Source organism: Protobothrops mucrosquamatus, unplaced genomic scaffold (assembly GCF_001527695.2).
Source record: "Protobothrops mucrosquamatus isolate PMUCROS unplaced genomic scaffold, P.Mucros_1.0 scaffold_18, whole genome shotgun sequence".
Classification (NCBI taxonomy): domain Eukaryota; kingdom Metazoa; phylum Chordata; class Lepidosauria; order Squamata; family Viperidae; genus Protobothrops; species Protobothrops mucrosquamatus.
The window spans coordinates 144,485-162,402 of NW_015386094.1; the positions used below are offsets into that span (position 1 = coordinate 144,485).

General features: G+C 35.9%; 1 protein-coding gene across 1 annotated transcript; it reads left to right on the top strand.

Moving 5' to 3' along the window:
- Positions 1-1,108: 1,108 nt before the first annotated feature.
- DEPDC1 (DEP domain containing 1) lies at positions 1,109-14,864 on the top strand. Its single transcript, XM_015828283.1, has 12 exons — positions 1,109-1,160; positions 1,846-2,111; positions 2,543-2,693; positions 3,897-4,006; positions 5,144-5,274; positions 5,820-5,867; positions 7,135-7,275; positions 7,667-8,521; positions 9,180-9,352; positions 10,401-10,577; positions 11,962-12,147; positions 14,348-14,864. Exons 1-12 carry the CDS (start codon positions 1,113-1,115, stop codon positions 14,486-14,488), a joined length of 2,427 nt encoding a protein of 808 aa, XP_015683769.1. The 5' UTR covers positions 1,109-1,112; the 3' UTR covers positions 14,489-14,864.
- The last annotated feature ends 3,054 nt before the right edge of the window (positions 14,865-17,918 follow it).

Genomic DNA, 17,918 nt, shown 5'->3' on the forward strand with positions numbered 1-17,918 from the left:
GAAGCTTCATCAGTTGTATTGGATGGTGTAGAACAGCAGTGTGAAACTAGCAACGTCACGTGACATGTCACCACGTATCACAACTATTTTTCCATTGCTGGTAAGGGGTGGCCACGGTTTTGCTATGATGCATCCGGCCCGCAGGCCAGCAGTTTGACACCCCTGGTGTAGGAGATGGAAGGACAGTTATTGACAGTTGAAATTAGTTGGGGGAGGGAATGACAGGTTCTAACAGGGTTTATTCTCAAACATAAAAACCACTTTTGATAGACTTTGAGGGTATTTACCTTTCTGCTAAGGAGAAAAACTTGTAATAAACCTAAAACAGAGGTCCCCAACCTTTTGGGCACCAAGGACCAGTTCCGTGGAGAGAGGTTTTTCCATGGACCAGAGAGTGTGTGGTTTTGTGTGCTGCCTTCATCCTGCGGATGGGGCTTTGCTTGTTTGGGCAGACCAGTTGCTGGCATGCTGCAACCCACTACTGATCCACGGACCGCAGGTTGGCGACCCCTGTTCTAAAAATTCAAGTTTTAATATTTGCACAAAATACTAAATTCAGGCCTCAAACACTTGGCTTCTCTGGCTAATGCTACTCAGCAGAGGTCTTCAGCTATCCTGAAATTGTGTATGGAGATTCTCAGTCATCCAGGTCATAACTGTCCCAAAGATGCTTTTTCACGAGGCAACTGGACCAGTCACTAGTCGCGACTAGTCCAGTTGCCTCCTGAAAAAGCATCTTTGGGACTACCCTGAGATTCTACACAACGCTACACGCTTGATCTTAACCAAAAGCCCCAGAAGCGATCGACAAACGTCCGGAAGCTCCCACCCCGTGTCCCATTACACAAGAAAGTGAAGGAACCGCTGCTTTTCCTCCGCTTTTATAACCTCTCCCCGTTGCCACGAGCCACGGCGAAAGAGTTCGATCCATCGCCGATCTGCGAGCACGCGCACCTGGCTTCCGGTTTTCCGAGTCACGTGATCCCCACCACTTCGCCAATCAGAAACTTCGGAACGCAGTTCAAACTTCCAGGCAGCGGCTGCTCGGTGGGGACGTTTGCACAGCTGCCGTTGGTCGTTGTGTTCGTTGGCTGCGCTATGCTGTAGCCGCGATGGAGAATCGGGTGGTCTCTCCCGGACCTTATCGCGCCACCAAGCTGGTAAAACCAAAAAAAAAAAAAAAAAAAAAAAGCGGGGAGGGGGCTTACTGGAGGGCGAGTTCTCAGTGGAGTTGATTGACTTTCCTTCCCATAATTATTTCTCTCCAAGAAATCTCTATGTTACCTGCATCTTTCCTTACGTGCAAGCACAACATTAACGCATCTGCTTGTAGTAAAGTGCCGTCCGCGAAAGCTTAAAAACTTAAATCTTAATCCTAAACACACGGGCCAATCTGGAGAGGGGCTCCGAATATGTGGTTGTTAACGTTTTAATTCACGTTGGCCTCAGTGACATGAGCGTTACTGGATGGTGATCGGGCAAATTTCTATGGAAAAACCACCTTGAGAAACCACGTTTCAGAGCATGTCTGAATGGTCTTGTGGATGAACCTTCAGATGTCTTTTCATGCTCCGTAGTTTGCCCTGATGTAGTAACAAGACTTCGCCAGATTTGACAGCTGAAGTGAAGATTTTACTCTATATTAGTAAAGTCTTGATTGCAACCTAACAGGGTCAAATATATTCAAATTATTGTTTTTTTTTAAAAAAAAAGTTATATAGTACTTTTTGCACTATATAACTTGAAAATGTAAAGTGACTTAGAATAAATTTGATATATAAATAAATGTGTACTTTATTTCTCTGTGTCCTCTCCATTTGCAATTTCATTTCTCTTGGCTTACAGTGGAATGAAGTTACTAAGTACTTTCGGGCACAAATGCCACAAAAGAAACACAGACAACACTTTAGAAAATATGGAAATTGTTTTACTGCAGCAGAAGCAGTGGACTGGCTTCATGAATTACTCAGAAATAATATTAATTTTGGTCCAGAAGTTACTAGGCAGCAAACTATTCAGCTGTTAAGGAAATTTCTTAAAAATCATGTGATTGAGGACATAAAAGGAAGATGGGGTTCAGAAAATCTGGATGACAATCATAACTTGTACAGGTAATTGACAGAATTATTGACAGAATCTGTAAAAAATTATCAGATATATTGAATGTAAATGTTTGGCTGGTTTCCTTATTTCCTGTTGGCTTACTGCAACAGATACTTACACATTTTACCCATAAATAGAATATGGAATTTAAAAAAATCTGTTTCAAAAGTAACCCAATATAATAAATGCTTTGTACCAAGATGCTGCATCTTGTAAAATTCTACAATCTATACTGTAGTATCAAAAAGTGACATATTTTTAATGAAAGTTATTTATTTGATATATTGAAAATGTTGGTTCTTTTCGAAATACTTTTTCATCTTCAAATAGGGATATTAGACTTAGCTTGCAAAAGGACAAAATTCTCTTCAAGGGGTTATGTTACATCTGAATTAAATTCCTATATTGAAATGTTAATATTTTCTGTGTCAAATTATAGATTTCCTTCAGCTTCCCCTGTTAAAATTTTGCCACGTCGATATCCATTGAAAGAAACCCTGCATAACATACCCAAAAAAACAGAAAGCATGCTTAAATTACCTCAGTATTCCAAGAGAACTCCTAAAAAACATGACCTTCAGGAATGTCAGGTAATCTATTATGATTAATTGTGTTTACAATTTAAATACTTGGGACTAAGCCTTATCAAGGTGGCTTCTTTGTAGCATTGCCTATTCTATGGAGTATCATTCCCCTCAGGTTTGGATGATCCTGAAGAGATAGAGGTTCTCCTGGATAGTCCTTGCAATCTTTCAAAAACTGATTTTTCTTGAACTTAACAAGAATGAATAATTTTTTAAAAGGTCTACTATGCAATAATTGATCTTGATTAGTCTCTTGTTCCTGTTGTGGCCAAACAAAAGTGAGCTTGATCTGCCAATTTTATTTGGAATTATATCCAACTGCTGTGCACAAAGAATGAGATTTGAGTCATTTAGAGCAGAGGTCCCCAACCTTTTGGGCACCAGGGACCAGTTCCATGGAGAAAGATTTTTCCACAGACCAGAGGAGGCATTTTGTGTGCTGCCTGCATCCTGTGGACGGGGCTTTTCTTGTTTGTGCGGACCGGTTGCTGGTATGTTGTGGCCTGGTACTGGTCCACGGACCGGGGATTGGGGACCTCTGATTTAGAATCATAAGGTTTCTATTTGTTTTGCATAAATTACACATTACAGATAATCCTCAGTTTACAACCATTCATTTAGTGACAGTTCGAAGTTACAATGGCACTGAAAAAAGTGACTTATGACCTTTTTCACACAACTGTTGCAGGATGCCCATGGTCACATGATCAAAATTCCAACACTTGGCAACTGGGATGTTTTTATGACACTTGCAGTGCCCCAGGAGTCATGTGATCACTTTTTGAGACCTGACAAGCGAAATCAATGGGGAAGCCAGATTCATTTAACAGCCATGTTACTAACTTAACAACTACAATGGTTCACTTAAGAACTGTGGCAAGAAAGATTGTAAAATGGGGCAAAACTCACTTAACCATCTTACTTAGCAGTGGAAATTTTTGACTCAATTGTGATTGTACATTGAGGGCTACCTATAGCTTTCTGCCAAAAAAAGATGGCAAGTAATGGTTTCCACTTTCCAAAGTTTACTGCTGTGTTTTGAAATAAATATTGTAAAGGTCATCTGATTGATAAACAAATGTCACTGTGACTGCTGGTAGTCTCCTACTAACTTCCAGATTAGTGGGACAAGAAAAAAAATGGATTATAACTAGGTAGCTAAAATTAGTCTCACACTTTTACAACATGGTTGTAATTCCATATTTGCAGAACAACAAAGAAAATCTGAAATGTGAAGACGATAAAAAATTGATAGAAAGTGGCAAGCAAATAACTCAAGCAGATATAGAAGAAGTTTGGCGAAGCATTGTTATGATACAGTAAGTAACAAATGTATTTTCTTTCTCCCATAGATTTTAGAAATAAGACTAACAATTTTGGGGAAAAAGATTACTCTAGTGTCCCAGTGATCTTTCAAAAAAGTACTCTTCAAGGCAATTTCTTGATATATAAATATGTTATGTGCATTTGCCCTGCCACAATATTTTGAAAATTATAAAACTTACATACCAAACTGGTGAAAAAAGCTTGCATTTCTACTGTACCATAAAAAATTCTTGATTTAAATTACTAAAATAAAAAAGGTAAAGGAAATCTTGTATCTGTAGAGGAAGTTGTAGTGTAAGTATTGAATTTCATCAAATTGCTGTTGGACTTAAAATGGCAGCTTGCTAGCATTCAGTGTTTTCCTTATGTGATCTTACTAATGATCTCATTCATTATCCCTAGGATGCTTTAGGTAATAACAGAATTTTATAACTGTGTGCAAAACTTTTCAAAAATAGGACGTTCTGTGGAATGCAAGAGTATCCTTTTTTTCCCAGACCATACCAATCCAGCCTTTCTACATTATCAGTTTTACATCTTCCAGAATAAAAAGTAGTTTGTAGTAGTTCAGATTTACAACTTCCTCTCCTAAAACATTTACTTGGAAAAAACTATTCACTTACGTCCCAAAAAAATGGATCAGCATTATTTGTTATTCCACAGAATACTCCATATTTAGAATAATAAATTTTGCACATCTCTAGAATTTAGACTAACTTTTTAATGAAAGCAAAGGAGCAGCTATAAGGTAATAATTTTTCTGCTCTATTAAATGTTTTTCATTTTTGATAACCCCATGATTAAGTCAACATCTTATATATGGCATATAATTTGGTTTATAGACCAAGGGCCTTCAAACTTGGCCCTTTTATGACTTGTGGACTTCAATTCCCAGAATTCCTCAGCCAGGCATGCTGGCTGAGGAATTCTGAGAGTTGAAGTCCACAAGTCATAAAAGGGCCAAGTTTGAAGACCTCTGTTATAGACAATGTCATGTAAAATATAATTCTTAACCATTTCTGTGTTACCTGAAGCAAGATATATTGAATTTTTTACAAGCCTGTTTCCTTGATAATTTCTGGAAAAGTTTCATTAAGTTTCTGAATTGATTGCATTTTTCTTCTTTATAGTTTGCAAACTATTTTAAGTATATCATCCTTAGAAGACATCTTGCATCCAGCACAAATAATTCCTCGCTACATAATATATAACATGACTAATACAAGTAAACATGGAGTTGTTCTTCTACAAGATAAATCAGGTAAGTGCTATAATGTAATTTTTAAAGTGTTTGGGTTCTTCCCAACTTAAACATCAGCAAAAGTGTAATATATTTTTTGTATTAGGAGATGTAGGTATTAAACATATCTGCATTCATTTACTGGAAAACTATAATGTCATAAATAGGAGTTCCAGGTAAATAAGTTGTAGCATTTTGGTCTAATAGATATTTCAATTTTAAATGCAGTTCAAAATTATGAATAATCAAATAGAATTTTTTAAAAGTTAACTTATTGAGTGTGTTCCACTTCTCAATTTACTATTTGAAATATCTTTATCAATTAAAAATCAGTATTGGGACGGGGCAAGTTACATTCAGATTCCCATTCAATCACAAGAGTAGTCATGAGTGAATTGTGGTATAGTAAACATGAAATTTAAAATGAGATGCTTTTCAAGTGTTTTTCTGTATGTGCTGTTGGAGTCCTTAGATGAGTGATGAAATACAAATATAACCAATGTGTTCAGTAGTTTGGGTATAAAAATAATAGCTGGTCAATATTTTTTCTCCCCCTTTTCTTGCAGAAGATTTCCCTCACTGGGTATTGTCAGCTATGAAGTGTTTGGCAAACTGTAAGTAAATATGTGTATAAGGAAAATACAATGCAAAAAGAAGTAAACAGAATGCAAACATTATACTTGTAGCAGGATCCAATCTGGTTCGATCACTGTTACTGGAGGTTTAGTCTTCCAAGCTTTTGGACTCATGCTGGAGGCCATCGTCAGGAAACTTCTCTCTCACCAGAATGTGTGCTTTGGGCTATTTTATGTGTACTATTTATATGGTGCCTAGTTGTGTGTTGCTTTTTAATTGTTGAGGGCTGGTTATTAAATCATTGTCTGTTGTTTCCTTGTGCTACCAAATTCTCAATTCCTAAATACCTGATAACCTGGTGGTAAATCAGCACTCTTGTTGACTGACAAGGGGCCAGTTTCCCAGGCTTCAATAATTTCCCTGGCTATTTTTAATACCTGCTCAGCCAACCATCTTAGTAGATGCAAAATTGAATGTATGTCCTTGTTCATTGCAATCTGAGGCTACCAATGAGTTCAGCTCTCCAGGTCTGACCTGACTATACTTATAGGTTCTATTAAATTATTTTGCTCTAAATGCCACATTATCTGAATTTAGAAGATTAAAATGAGATAAAGTGCCAATAAAAAGAATACAGACCTACAATATGTAAAATAATGAAAAAATGATGCATGTTTCAGTGAACCTGTTCCTTATAATGCAAATTCTTGCTATATCATGTATACATAGTAGATAGGATCTTGTATCCAGTGGGATTCAATTTAGTTTCATAAATCTTTCATCTGATGAATTGTTAATGTAGGACAGTGGTGGCGAACCTATAGCATGGGTGCCAGAGCAGCACTCAGAGCCCTCTCTGTGGGCACACGTGCCATTGCCCCAGCCTTGCTTCCCCCCCATGACCCCCTCCTCACCAGCAGCCCTCCTGGAGAAGAGCTGCCCCCGAGTGTGGCCCACGTGGAGCAGTGCAGCCAAGGACATGGCAGCCAGGCAGTGTAGACAAGACTCTGCCCTCATACCCCATTGCGCGCAGTTGATGCTGCGGGGCGCAGGCAAAGGGCGTGGCTGCCATGGCAGTGCTGGGCGATCTGCGGGCCCTGGAGACAGTGAGTGGCCCTGCAGGCAGGCGGGTTGGGGGCGTGGCAGGGGGTGGAGCAGGGGCGGGGCCAGTTTTTGGGCACTCAGTCTCTAAAAAGTTCGCCATCACTGATGTAGGATGTTAGAAAAGCAGTGTTCTGCTGTCCCTGGCTCTTAAAATATCATTGAGATCAGCGTTGTTGAGATTTCTTTCCTTTTGCATTTCAGGGCCTAGATGTAATGACCTGAGTCAGCCAACATACACAGGTTTTGAGCGAGATGTATTCAAAACAGTTGCTGATTATTTTCTTAGTCTCCCTGAACCTTTGCTTACTTTTCAGTATTATGAATTATTTGTGAAGATCTTAGGTATGTATCCATTCATATCAGGGTGGTACAGAAACCCAGTATACAATTGAAAAGAAGACCTAAGATACCACAAGTGTGTATACTAGTTTTTGGAAAGAAGTATGTCTAGTTTCACAGAATAAGTAATCAAGTATAAAGTGTAATTACTATACATATATTATCATCTTAGCTTTTGCGCAGACTGCTAATCATAATATGATTTGTTATGTACACTTAGTCTTGCATATGTGAGCTATCCTTTGCATGTATGTTTCTGAATACCTTCTGACTGAATATGCAGTCTTTCAGCACCACTAACTTTTAAATATTAATCTCTATTTTAATTTTTCTGATGATGTTGCTTGTGCTTCTAAATTGCCTGCATTTGAATTTGTATTTCATTTTCTGATAGTTTTGTGTGGCTACATCAAAATTCCAAACAGATCCAGTGGAAATTTTGGTATCCAGAATGATTTGGTATGTTCAAAACCTTGTCATTTAAACTCGTTCAAGTCAACCGAATATCTTCTGCTAAGTTTGCTTCAGCATGATACTGACAAAGAAGATGAGACTTCTGCTAAAAGTTCTAAAAGGTGTACAGATGAAATAGGATGCAGTATGAATTTTCAGCACCGTAACATGACTTATAAAGGTGGCATCGTTTGTGTACAAAAAGGTGGCAGTTGTCAGAATCTTTCACAACTGAAAAATGAACAAGCTCTGCCCCTGAGGCTTAAGGCAAGATGTCACTCTTTGGAGGGAATTGCAGATACAACCTCAAGCGATTGTAATAAGGATGAATTTAAACAATTTTCTCAAGCCGGAATTCATATTGTGCCATTGACAAGTAATGAGAACAAACTGTTGCACTGTGAAAGTAAACCAGTCTCTTCATTGGATCTATGTTTGGATAACATTAGTGAAAAACAGACTCATGGCTCCAAGGAAGTTCCTGCATCAAGTTTTCCTGACCAAGAGCAATCTAATAGTAACCCAAAATCAAAACAACTTTGCAGGTCTCAGAGTTTATGTGGAATTAAAAACTCCAGTTGCTGTGGCATGCATGCTCCGGTTGCAGAAATTACAGTAAAACCACATCCAGCAAACTTTGGTTCCAAAACTCAAAGCACTAGCCGACTGCCTGTTAAAATAGGAAGTAAATCTGTGGGTTCTGATATGGCCATCAATAAAAGATTCCACAAAAGTGCAACACAGCTTTCAGAATACATGTTTTCTCCCAGCTTCTTTATGCTGACTGGCAGATCACGTAAGATTGCTTTGTGAAGCATGTCTGTATGTGTTTGAACTAACTAGCTTGCTTGTGTGCTTTTTTTTTTTTAAGGGGAGGGAGATTTTGCCAATCTCAGTATTTTAAGTGACTGTTTCAATAAAATTTGCCAAGAAACTCATTAGCCTGTGAAATTAGATAATTTTTAAGCTAATACTATCAGTTCTGCAAGCATCAGTATTTTGAGTGCATGTTAATGCAAAAGGTATGTTTTCTTGCCCCTGCTGGTATTTCTATAACTCATATTAAGTAACTTGGGTCTTTTGCATTGTGATTTTAAATGACTAATCAATTAGCACCTAAATAGATGGAAGACAATAGGAGAGGCTGTGTGCAATAGCGGTTAAAGTGTTGGACCTATGGGGACCTAACTTCAATTCCTGCTGCAGCCATGGAAGATAATTTTGGGCTAGTAGCTTTCTCAACCCAATTTACCTCACAGAATTAATGTGGGGATAAATTTAAGGAAGATCTCCATGTAAGTTACTTTATGCTTCTAGAGAAAAGTTTAGATTACCAACAAATAAATAATAACATGCACATTAATCAGACTTTACTTGCATTAATGATATAAAAGTGAATCTTAATTTCTAGAAAGTTGCAAAAATAATGCCTCTCTGATTTAATAATTTTCTAGATGTGTTGCAACCTCATTCAGAAAGAGTTGCAATTGAAGCTCTGCAGATTTGTTGCCTATTGCTTCCACCACCAAATCGCAGAAAACTTCAACTTTTAATGCGCATGATTTCTCGGATGAGTGAAAACGTTGATATGCCACGACTTCATGATTCAGTAGGCACCAGGTCTTTGGTATGATTATTTCCCATAATAGTTTTTAAGCAGGTATTCCAGTTGCCTCATTGACAAATGTATTCATAGTTAAAAACCTTCCTGCCTTGTCTTGCAGGCCTGATAAACTGCTAACATTTTAATAGCCTTGTATAGACTGGCAGAGAAGGCCTAAGCATTTAATTGTTAAATTTAAGGCAACAGAATTAAGTTCTGCAGTCCTACCTTGCTTGGCTTTCTCATTCCAAAAGTGGAGGCCTGAAAGAGAATCCATCACCAGTAGGCTTCTCTTATTATTATCCTCCAGCAGCTGGTTCTGATTCTGAGGACTGAAGGTAGCCGTTGTGACTAGTTGTCATGATGCCATCTTCCATGCTCAAAATCATTTTTAAACCAACCCAAGCTGATGCCTTCATAGCTTGTGATAGATAGAAAAATTCATAGATAAGCAATTTATGTTGAGGATAGAACACTTTGCAGAGTACAGAGTTAAGCGACACAATGATTTGCAGTGATTTAAATTTAATAAATAAATTTAATAAATCTCTATAATAGGTAAAGGGCCAAAGAAGGGAGATCTCCTTTAGCCATGTTCTGGGTACAGAAGAGAGAAAACATTTCACCTGTTCTCCCCCAGTCTGTTTATTACCTGCATGCAACTCTTATGTTTGCTCCTGCATGCAACAAGTCCTTGTTGCTTCTAACATCCAAGTAAGCACTGAAAATGCAAAGTTGGATGTGGTACAGTCCCTCCCCCCCCCAAAATCCTTGAGCAAAATTTTAGAGATGCTTCAAAATTTACTATCTAATGTGTATGTATAATAGAAAGAGATATTAAAAATATGGGAATTAATTATGTAAACAATATTGAATGTAATGTAATTTTAATTTAATGCAAATTTAACTCGTGTGGCCCTGACCTACTGTTTGCTTTTTTTTTTTTTTTTTTTTTTGCAAACTAAAAATCAAATATGGTCTTCAGCCTCCAAACTGTTGGAAAGTTCTCTGCTGTAGAAGAATGCTATTTTAATACTTGGTGTTTTATAACTGCATATTTAAATGCTTCCAGATGATACAGACATTTTCTCGTTGTATACTGTGCTGTGAGGAAGAAGTGGATCTAGATGAGTGGCTTGCCATAAGATTAGTTTCCTTTCTAATGGATCACCAACAGGAAATTTTAGAAGTTCCTATATATTTACAAGTAGCAGTACAAGAGCACATTGAAACATTAAAAACTACTCAGGTGAGGAAAACAGTTAAATTATATCTGTTAATCTTTAAACAGAGCTTCTTTTAAGTCAGAGTTACATAAATAATTTGTTTTGACAACCGTGGTCTTGGAATTGTTTCTTCAAACTTATCTGATCATTACTGCTACTTTTCAGATTTAAAGAAAAAGCTTTGCATTAATAACTGACATTTTATAGTCTATGTTGTATATTTCCCCATATTGAGACTTTGATCTAAATTATTGTATGCCGACCAAATATGATTTATCTGATCTGGCACTTCTATTATTTTCCTTAGCCAGTTTGCAATGTAGTGCAGAAAGAGTGAACTGCCATTCATTGTTATCTCATCTTTTGAACAATTTTAACCAAAAAATAACAATTGCAGTAAAATTTGCATTCTGACCACCAAGATTCAAATAAACCATATAGCACTATTCACACTTAACAAGCATGAAAACATGTTTTATGTTGAGTATAAACAATTATTAAATATATAGTAATGCTATAGAGTACTAGAGAGTTCAGTTCTAAGTTAGTTCCCAGTGAAGACTTTGTGGAAATAACATATTTATCATTCAGTTTGGTTTTCAATAAATTCTGAATCTAACTGGTTATGAGCAGGAATCAGTACAAAGGTTTTCAATTTTCTGTAATTTTAACCAAAGCACACAGATGCACACAGCAGTTCAGTAACTTATAATTGGGCCTACTGAATTGTTCAGAGGTTACCTCAAAAGCAGAGGAATTTTTGAAATTTTACTTAGCTTCTTCTCTGAACCTGCAATGACATCTGTATATGAGAATATGCTTCAGATAATATTTTAAGTCTTAGATTTTTCCCTTTAAAAATATGCAGCAATCAAGGTTCAAAGAATACCTTACCCTTACTTGTGAAATGTGATCTAGTGTGTAAATCAGATTTCATTAAATGTAAGCCTTAGAACCTAAAATATACTTAGATATTAGAATGAAGTCATCTTATCTGAAGTGCCTCTTGATAGTCTGGTTGCTATTGACTTTCCAGCTTTTTTTTAATGTCATCAGGGGAATTTAATGAAGTTACATTTATGCTCATTAGTGAACTGAAGGCTAAGAATTACAACTACAGGTTTCTATATCAAAATAAAATTCTTCTACTTGTGGAATTCATTTCATATTATTTTCTTAGTTATATTCTCCTGAAGTGTTTAAGCTGCTACAAGCATGTTCATCTTATTCATATATTAAATTGTAAGAGAGAATTCTGGTTTATCAGAGATCTTCTCACTGGCCACTGTTTTAGATTTCAGATTGGAGCTTCAGAATTGAAATTCTTGCTCTTAGCCAGAACAGGTGGTGTCGTCCATTTGTTAAAATGTCTGTCCTATTCACTTTGTTCGTTTTGCATGCTTGCAGTTGGAATGTCTTGAAGAAGAACTGAGCACCATATTTCCAAGTTATTCCTATTGCATGAGGATTACACCTCGGGAATTTGATGAACAGAAGATTTCTGTATCTCAGGCAGCAGTAGCTGAACTTTTGGAAAATATTATTAAGGACAGAAATTTATCTCTGAAAGAGAAGAAGAAAAAACTTAAACAGGTAATGTGATTGGTGAACTGTTTAGACATCATTACTCGGCAAGAAGGCCTCAAGTAATTTTGGGAGATTTGGTTTATTTTTGACAGATCCAGATAAGAAAACTGTTTTTCAGAAAATAAATGTGTTCTGTGGAAAACATGGGGCTGCATCCCTTTAGCTAGATTATTTTTTAAACCTTTCTACAGCCCCATTTTATATCGCCACTCAAGCTACTGTGGTGCAAAGAGGACTTAGACTGCAATAGCAACAGTGATGTCTTAAGAATATTTACCTTTTGTCAAGAATAACAACTTTGACATAAACCGTTGCTTTAGTTTTACCATTATATTAGATGTGAAGGATTTCCACTATCTACTCCCTAGTTACTGCTAGAACCTTTAACTAGCTATTATACTGGACCAGGCTTGTATCTCTGTTAAAGATATGAGGTAACATCAACTCATTTAAGGGTGGTAAAATTATTAGTCCTCTCCTTTTATTTCCTTCTTGGAGAGTACCAAACAGGAAATTTCTAATATGGCAGGATGGCAGTTCCTATCCCAGATGTGTTAAACCCATAGTGGGTATGTACAACATCCTGTTTTCTAGTGCTGCAATCTGGAAAATGACACATAGAATCAGACTAAATGGCAGGGCATTTTGAAAACTAGATTTGCTGCCACTTTGTGTTACATTAGGAACAGATTATCCATGGTGTTCCAGATATTGTTTAACTACCACTCCTGGCATCTCACCACAGGCATTCATTCCTCAAGGATGATTTATAATTCAGCAGTTTCTTGAAGTGCCACAGGTTGCCTGTTATTACTATTAAGTTAAGAGCAAATTAGAGATTAGGAAAATTAGAGATTACACTAGAGATTGGAGAAATGTTCTTTACTCTTGGCATAACACATTCCCTTAAATCCAGTGTGTGTTGGATTGTTACATTGTGTTTTGCAGTTACCATCATCTCTGACATTATTAATACTCTTAAGATGAGTATATTATGAACACTTGTATATGATACCAGACAATTGTTTTCTAAATATTTACTTGATTTATTCAAGTTCACCTGACACAGTTTATTGTAATCTGCTTTGTGACAAAGTAGAACAACTATGGCAGAGCTTAATACAGAGGGATTTTTTTCTGAACAAATTGCTTCACAGAATTATACTTGTCCTAGAATGTATTAAACAAGTCTCATGACTCAAGTCTGGCTCTAAATTGGCAGAGTTTAAGTCACTGCATTGAAGTTACTTTTCTTTATTTTTACTTCCTACATTCTTTGTGAAGATTCCAAAGAGTTGAAAAAAACTTGAAATTATTCCTTTTAAAGGTCCATGACAGTGTTTTATAACATTGTTAGATTAAGATCTGACATCTGTTATAGCAGCAGCATGTCTTATCAATGTGGTGGATTACAACTCACAAGATTCCCAGTTGGACATATGTTGCTCAGAATTGCACTCCAACATATCTAAAGGGCAGCTTTAAATATGTACACATGTGCTTTTTTTACTTCATTTAAAAGGGACAGCGAGTCCTGATTCTCACATGAATATATTAGTACTCACAATCATGAATCATGGAATGCATCTGCTGTTATGTTATTTTAAGTGTAAAGGTACGTAAGTAAAAGAACTTGTATCCCTTATTAGATATGATAGGTCATGACCAACCATTGTTTCTGTTCCAAGTTCTGGCAGAACACACTCATATGCACATATACACACCATCTCTATCTGGTCTTTGGCTACTTTTTAATTTAGAGATGCTTGAATAAGAGCTTACTGGTTGCTAAGAAAACACTGAACAATACAGTTTTCTGGTTCCAGTTTCTGATTCCAGTTTAGTTTTTCAGCTAGAAAACCACTGCAAATCATTGCCCATATCTTTTATAAATCCTTTCTTTGTTTTGACACAGAATGGTTAATAAGGTTAGGGATTAGGAGCTATATATAAACATTGACAATTTAAATAATTTATTCTTTAACCTTGGAAACAGATAAAGAGGTAGTCCCATAGAAGATCAGACACTTCCTGCAATGTGATTTTGTATGTAGGTGCATGATCAGAAGTAAGAATTTACATTTACATGTACAAGTTTACATTGTACATTTAAGGGTACTTGTGATTTAGGAATAAATATTTGCAAAAATGTAATGTGCTCATGGTAACCTGGTTTTTGGAAATAATTTACTGTTTTGATTTACAGTTCCAGAAGGAATATCCAGAGATTTATCGGAGCAGATTTCCAACTTCAGAAAGTGAAGCCATCTTCTTTGATCACAAGCCTACAATTAAAAAGCCAATGCTTAACTTGCGAAAGTCCAAGCATTTTAGCATGAAAAGTTAATCTGTACCTCAGTTATATATTTATAAAGAAAGTTTTTGAACGTGAACATTAGAAATCTTTCAGTAAGCACGTTCATGCAAATATGGATTTTATGAAAATTTCATCATGAATCCTGAAGACTGTATTTTATAAATGCCATTGTTTACAAATTAATTCCAAAATTGTAAATAGTTCCATTTTTTTCATGAACTTGCTTAATGAGATACATTTAATATTGGTATATTAAATATACCAATAGCAAATAAATATAGTAATAGCAGTTATAAATACAAACATGTGTTGTAACTCTTTGCACTATTTTTAAAAGAAACATACTGTAATCTGAATACCACACTATTGTATTAATATTGATCTTCAGTATGTAATCTATTTATATATTGTATGTGTTAATGCTCAGTTAAGTAACACAGCTGAGAATAGTGAGCATGGAACATGGCCATAAAGGTAATGATTGCCAGCCTCACTTTTATTGTACAAATTGAACTCTTGGTTACAAAAAGTGAACAATATTGCTTATACAGCCATAAAGCAATAATTCATTCATTTTTTCTAATAGTTTGAAATTGTAATTAATTGTTCTCTATTGTCTGTATGTGCTCACATTTTTGTTATGCTTAAGTTGGTTGTGGTTCACTTTTTATGTTGCTTTAGTAGAATTGGATTGCCCAGATTCTGTTCCCCATCTTATTCCTGTTTGTGTTTTCCTTCTAAGTATTTTCTATTTATGACATATATTTACCAATATCTGATTAAGAATCTCTGAAAAGATTGTTTAATGAAACCTGTATAAATGCTAGTAATTTAGTTATATTATGTATAAAAGAATGTTTTGGAAAAGACATTACTGTACATATGCAGACCTGAATTTTAAATGGAGGAATTTAAAGGATATTGTTTCATTACTTTCTATGTTCCATTTTGTGAACCATTTCTAATGTAAACAAGCTTTTCCAGTAGCTTTGAGTCTTCTGAAAGGAGCAGAAATATTATATTCTGTTTTCTAACTATGAGAATAAAGAAAGGACCTTGTATAGTGGAAAAAATATTTTATTTTATTATTTTTTTATGACTGCCCATCTCACAGAAGACAGATCTGAATGGCATATAAAAAATCAACAGTTAAAAGTGTTTACAAAAACCAGTTAATACAAATATAATTTTTTTAAAAGACAAAAAAGAATATCTTAAAATAAAATTCATGACACAGCCAGTGCGTTTTAATTAGCAAATTAAAATGTTTTAACAACTACCAATGTTAGTTGAGTAGGCTAAGTAAATAGAAACACTTAGCAGATATAAGTTAAGTAGCTGAATTGTTACTAAATTTTATAAATGGCATATAAATCAAATTACATTTAAATGCTTTAAATATGAATTCTATATTTATAGATTAAATAAAACCTGATGCCTTGACAATCTTACTGCCTGGCTGGTCAGAGCAATATATATATATACATTTAGCTTTGCCACTCATGGCAAAGATTTTGTTGATTTTAAGTCATGCTGCAATAGCAACAAAGAAACTAAATCTTTTTCTTCCTTTGACTTATTTAAGCCCATATTCACATCAGATTTTTATTGTGCTGACAGTGGATATATTCATAGGTCCTCTAATTTCAGTTGAAAAGTGATTCACTAACATATTCAAGAACATGCCCTCAAAATTCAGATCCTTCCAGATCCTAGCCAAAGCCAGCTGACAACTTTTCTGATTTGACATTGACATAGCGTTTTTCATTTTTCTGAAAACAAGTCTGTGTAACATTTGTGTGGCTTCAGCAACAATTGTAGTAGGGATGTAGTCTGGCTGGGATCTGTCCTGCTCCTACCGACTTACAGCAGTTCTTGTGAACATACCACTGGCTTTCCATGATTATTGTGTGTGTTGCTGGATTGACATGACACTAATAGCAGAACCCAGATTACTAAAGGAAGTGATAGACCCAGGACTAATTTAAAGCAACCTGCCTCTGAAACCTGTGTACAGATAGTCTTCATCTAGCTACTGTCTTGCCTTGACAAATACTACTAGTAAATGGTAATAAGAAAAAACATTTTCTGACCCATGTGCCCAGTTACACCCACATTTCTATGCATGACAATAACATGGTGGAGTGTAACACTGGTGTGTCTGCATGAGAGAATTTTTAAGTGAAACAGCTACAACTAGCAATCTGCAGCATGTCACTCCCTCATGTGGTTTACTCAGCGACCATTTTGCTGGAACTATTTATGGTTGCTAAACAAGGATTATCTGTGTACACTAATGCCCAAACAGTTATGCAGGGCCTCCAAAGCCCTAAAAGACAACCTGCCTTTTGGGGTAGCTATTGTCAGGTTCCCTACTTGAGTTCCAAACAGAAAAGTTAATTGAAGGAACAAGAACTCAGGGAATCAGATTACTTTATTAGAAGAAAAGTTATTAAAACAGTGCCAGCAAATACCTTACTTTCAAAGGAAGCACCTTTGGGAAATTTATGGTGATAAAACACTTCTTATTTCTTCCTGCTTTTTTGATACAAAAGATTGGAATCTTGTCTTATTAGCAAAAACAGGTCACTGTGTCTTCACTGCTTAAATAATAGCTATATTTTTGTGTTTAGAACTCTGCAGCAACAGAGCAAAGTATGTCAGTAATCTTTGCCTCTTCCTGACCTGGAGAAATATACATCAAATCAGTTGTTCTGAATGTGCTTTCACTCTCTGAGTAGCCCAGGTCTTGAGTACCCTTGCCTACATTTCTCTCATCTTCCATAATAACTTACTCAATTTGTATTTGCCTTTGCTCTGCTATGGAATTTCTTTTGAACCTCTTGTTTAATATGATACCCTTTTGCTGTCAGTCTTTTTCCACCAATGTATATAGTTGAACTGCTATTTATCCTTGAATCAGCAAACTCTTTCTTTCTTTGTTGAGCTTGTATGCTGTGATAAATGCTGGCAAATGAGCAGCGTACATATCTAGCACCCATAAATTAGGTTGAAAAATAAAGTTACAATATGTACAAAGTCCATCCATCCATAGTAGAAACTTCAATTATATTAAACAAACTGACCAGGTTTATCCCAGAATAGATCAATGAAGGCTTCTGTGCAATTCCGAAGAAAAACTACATATTTATATATCCTAAAATCATTAGGCAAAAGCTTCATACTTGAGAAAAGAAAACAAGAAATGTTAGAGGTTATGAAAATCGCAAAAATTACCATACTAGTAAAACCAATATAGATAATCCTTGACTTACAACCACAATTGAGCCCAAAATTCCCATTGCTAAGCAAGAAGGTAAGTGAGTTTTGCCACACTTTATAACCTTTCTTGCCACAGTTGTTAAGTGAATCATTTGGTCATAAAGCAAATCTGGATTCCCCCATTGCTTGTTGTAAGCTGACTAGGAAGGTGATCATATGACATCAGGACAATAAGCTG

What these genes read in the sequence shown, in the direction of transcription:
- DEPDC1 (XM_015828283.1), top strand. Translation starts at nt 1,113, where the DNA reads ATGGAGAATCGGGTGGTCTCTCCCGGACCTTATCGCGCCACCAAGCTG. An exon ending in CGAAGCATTGTTATGATACA is followed by an intron (nt 4,007 to 5,143) that starts GTAAGTAACAAA and finishes TCTTCTTTATAG; the next exon opens with TTTGCAAACTATTTTAAGTA. An exon ending in ATTATTTGTGAAGATCTTAG is followed by an intron (nt 7,276 to 7,666) that starts GTATGTATCCAT and finishes ATTTTCTGATAG; the next exon opens with TTTTGTGTGGCTACATCAAA.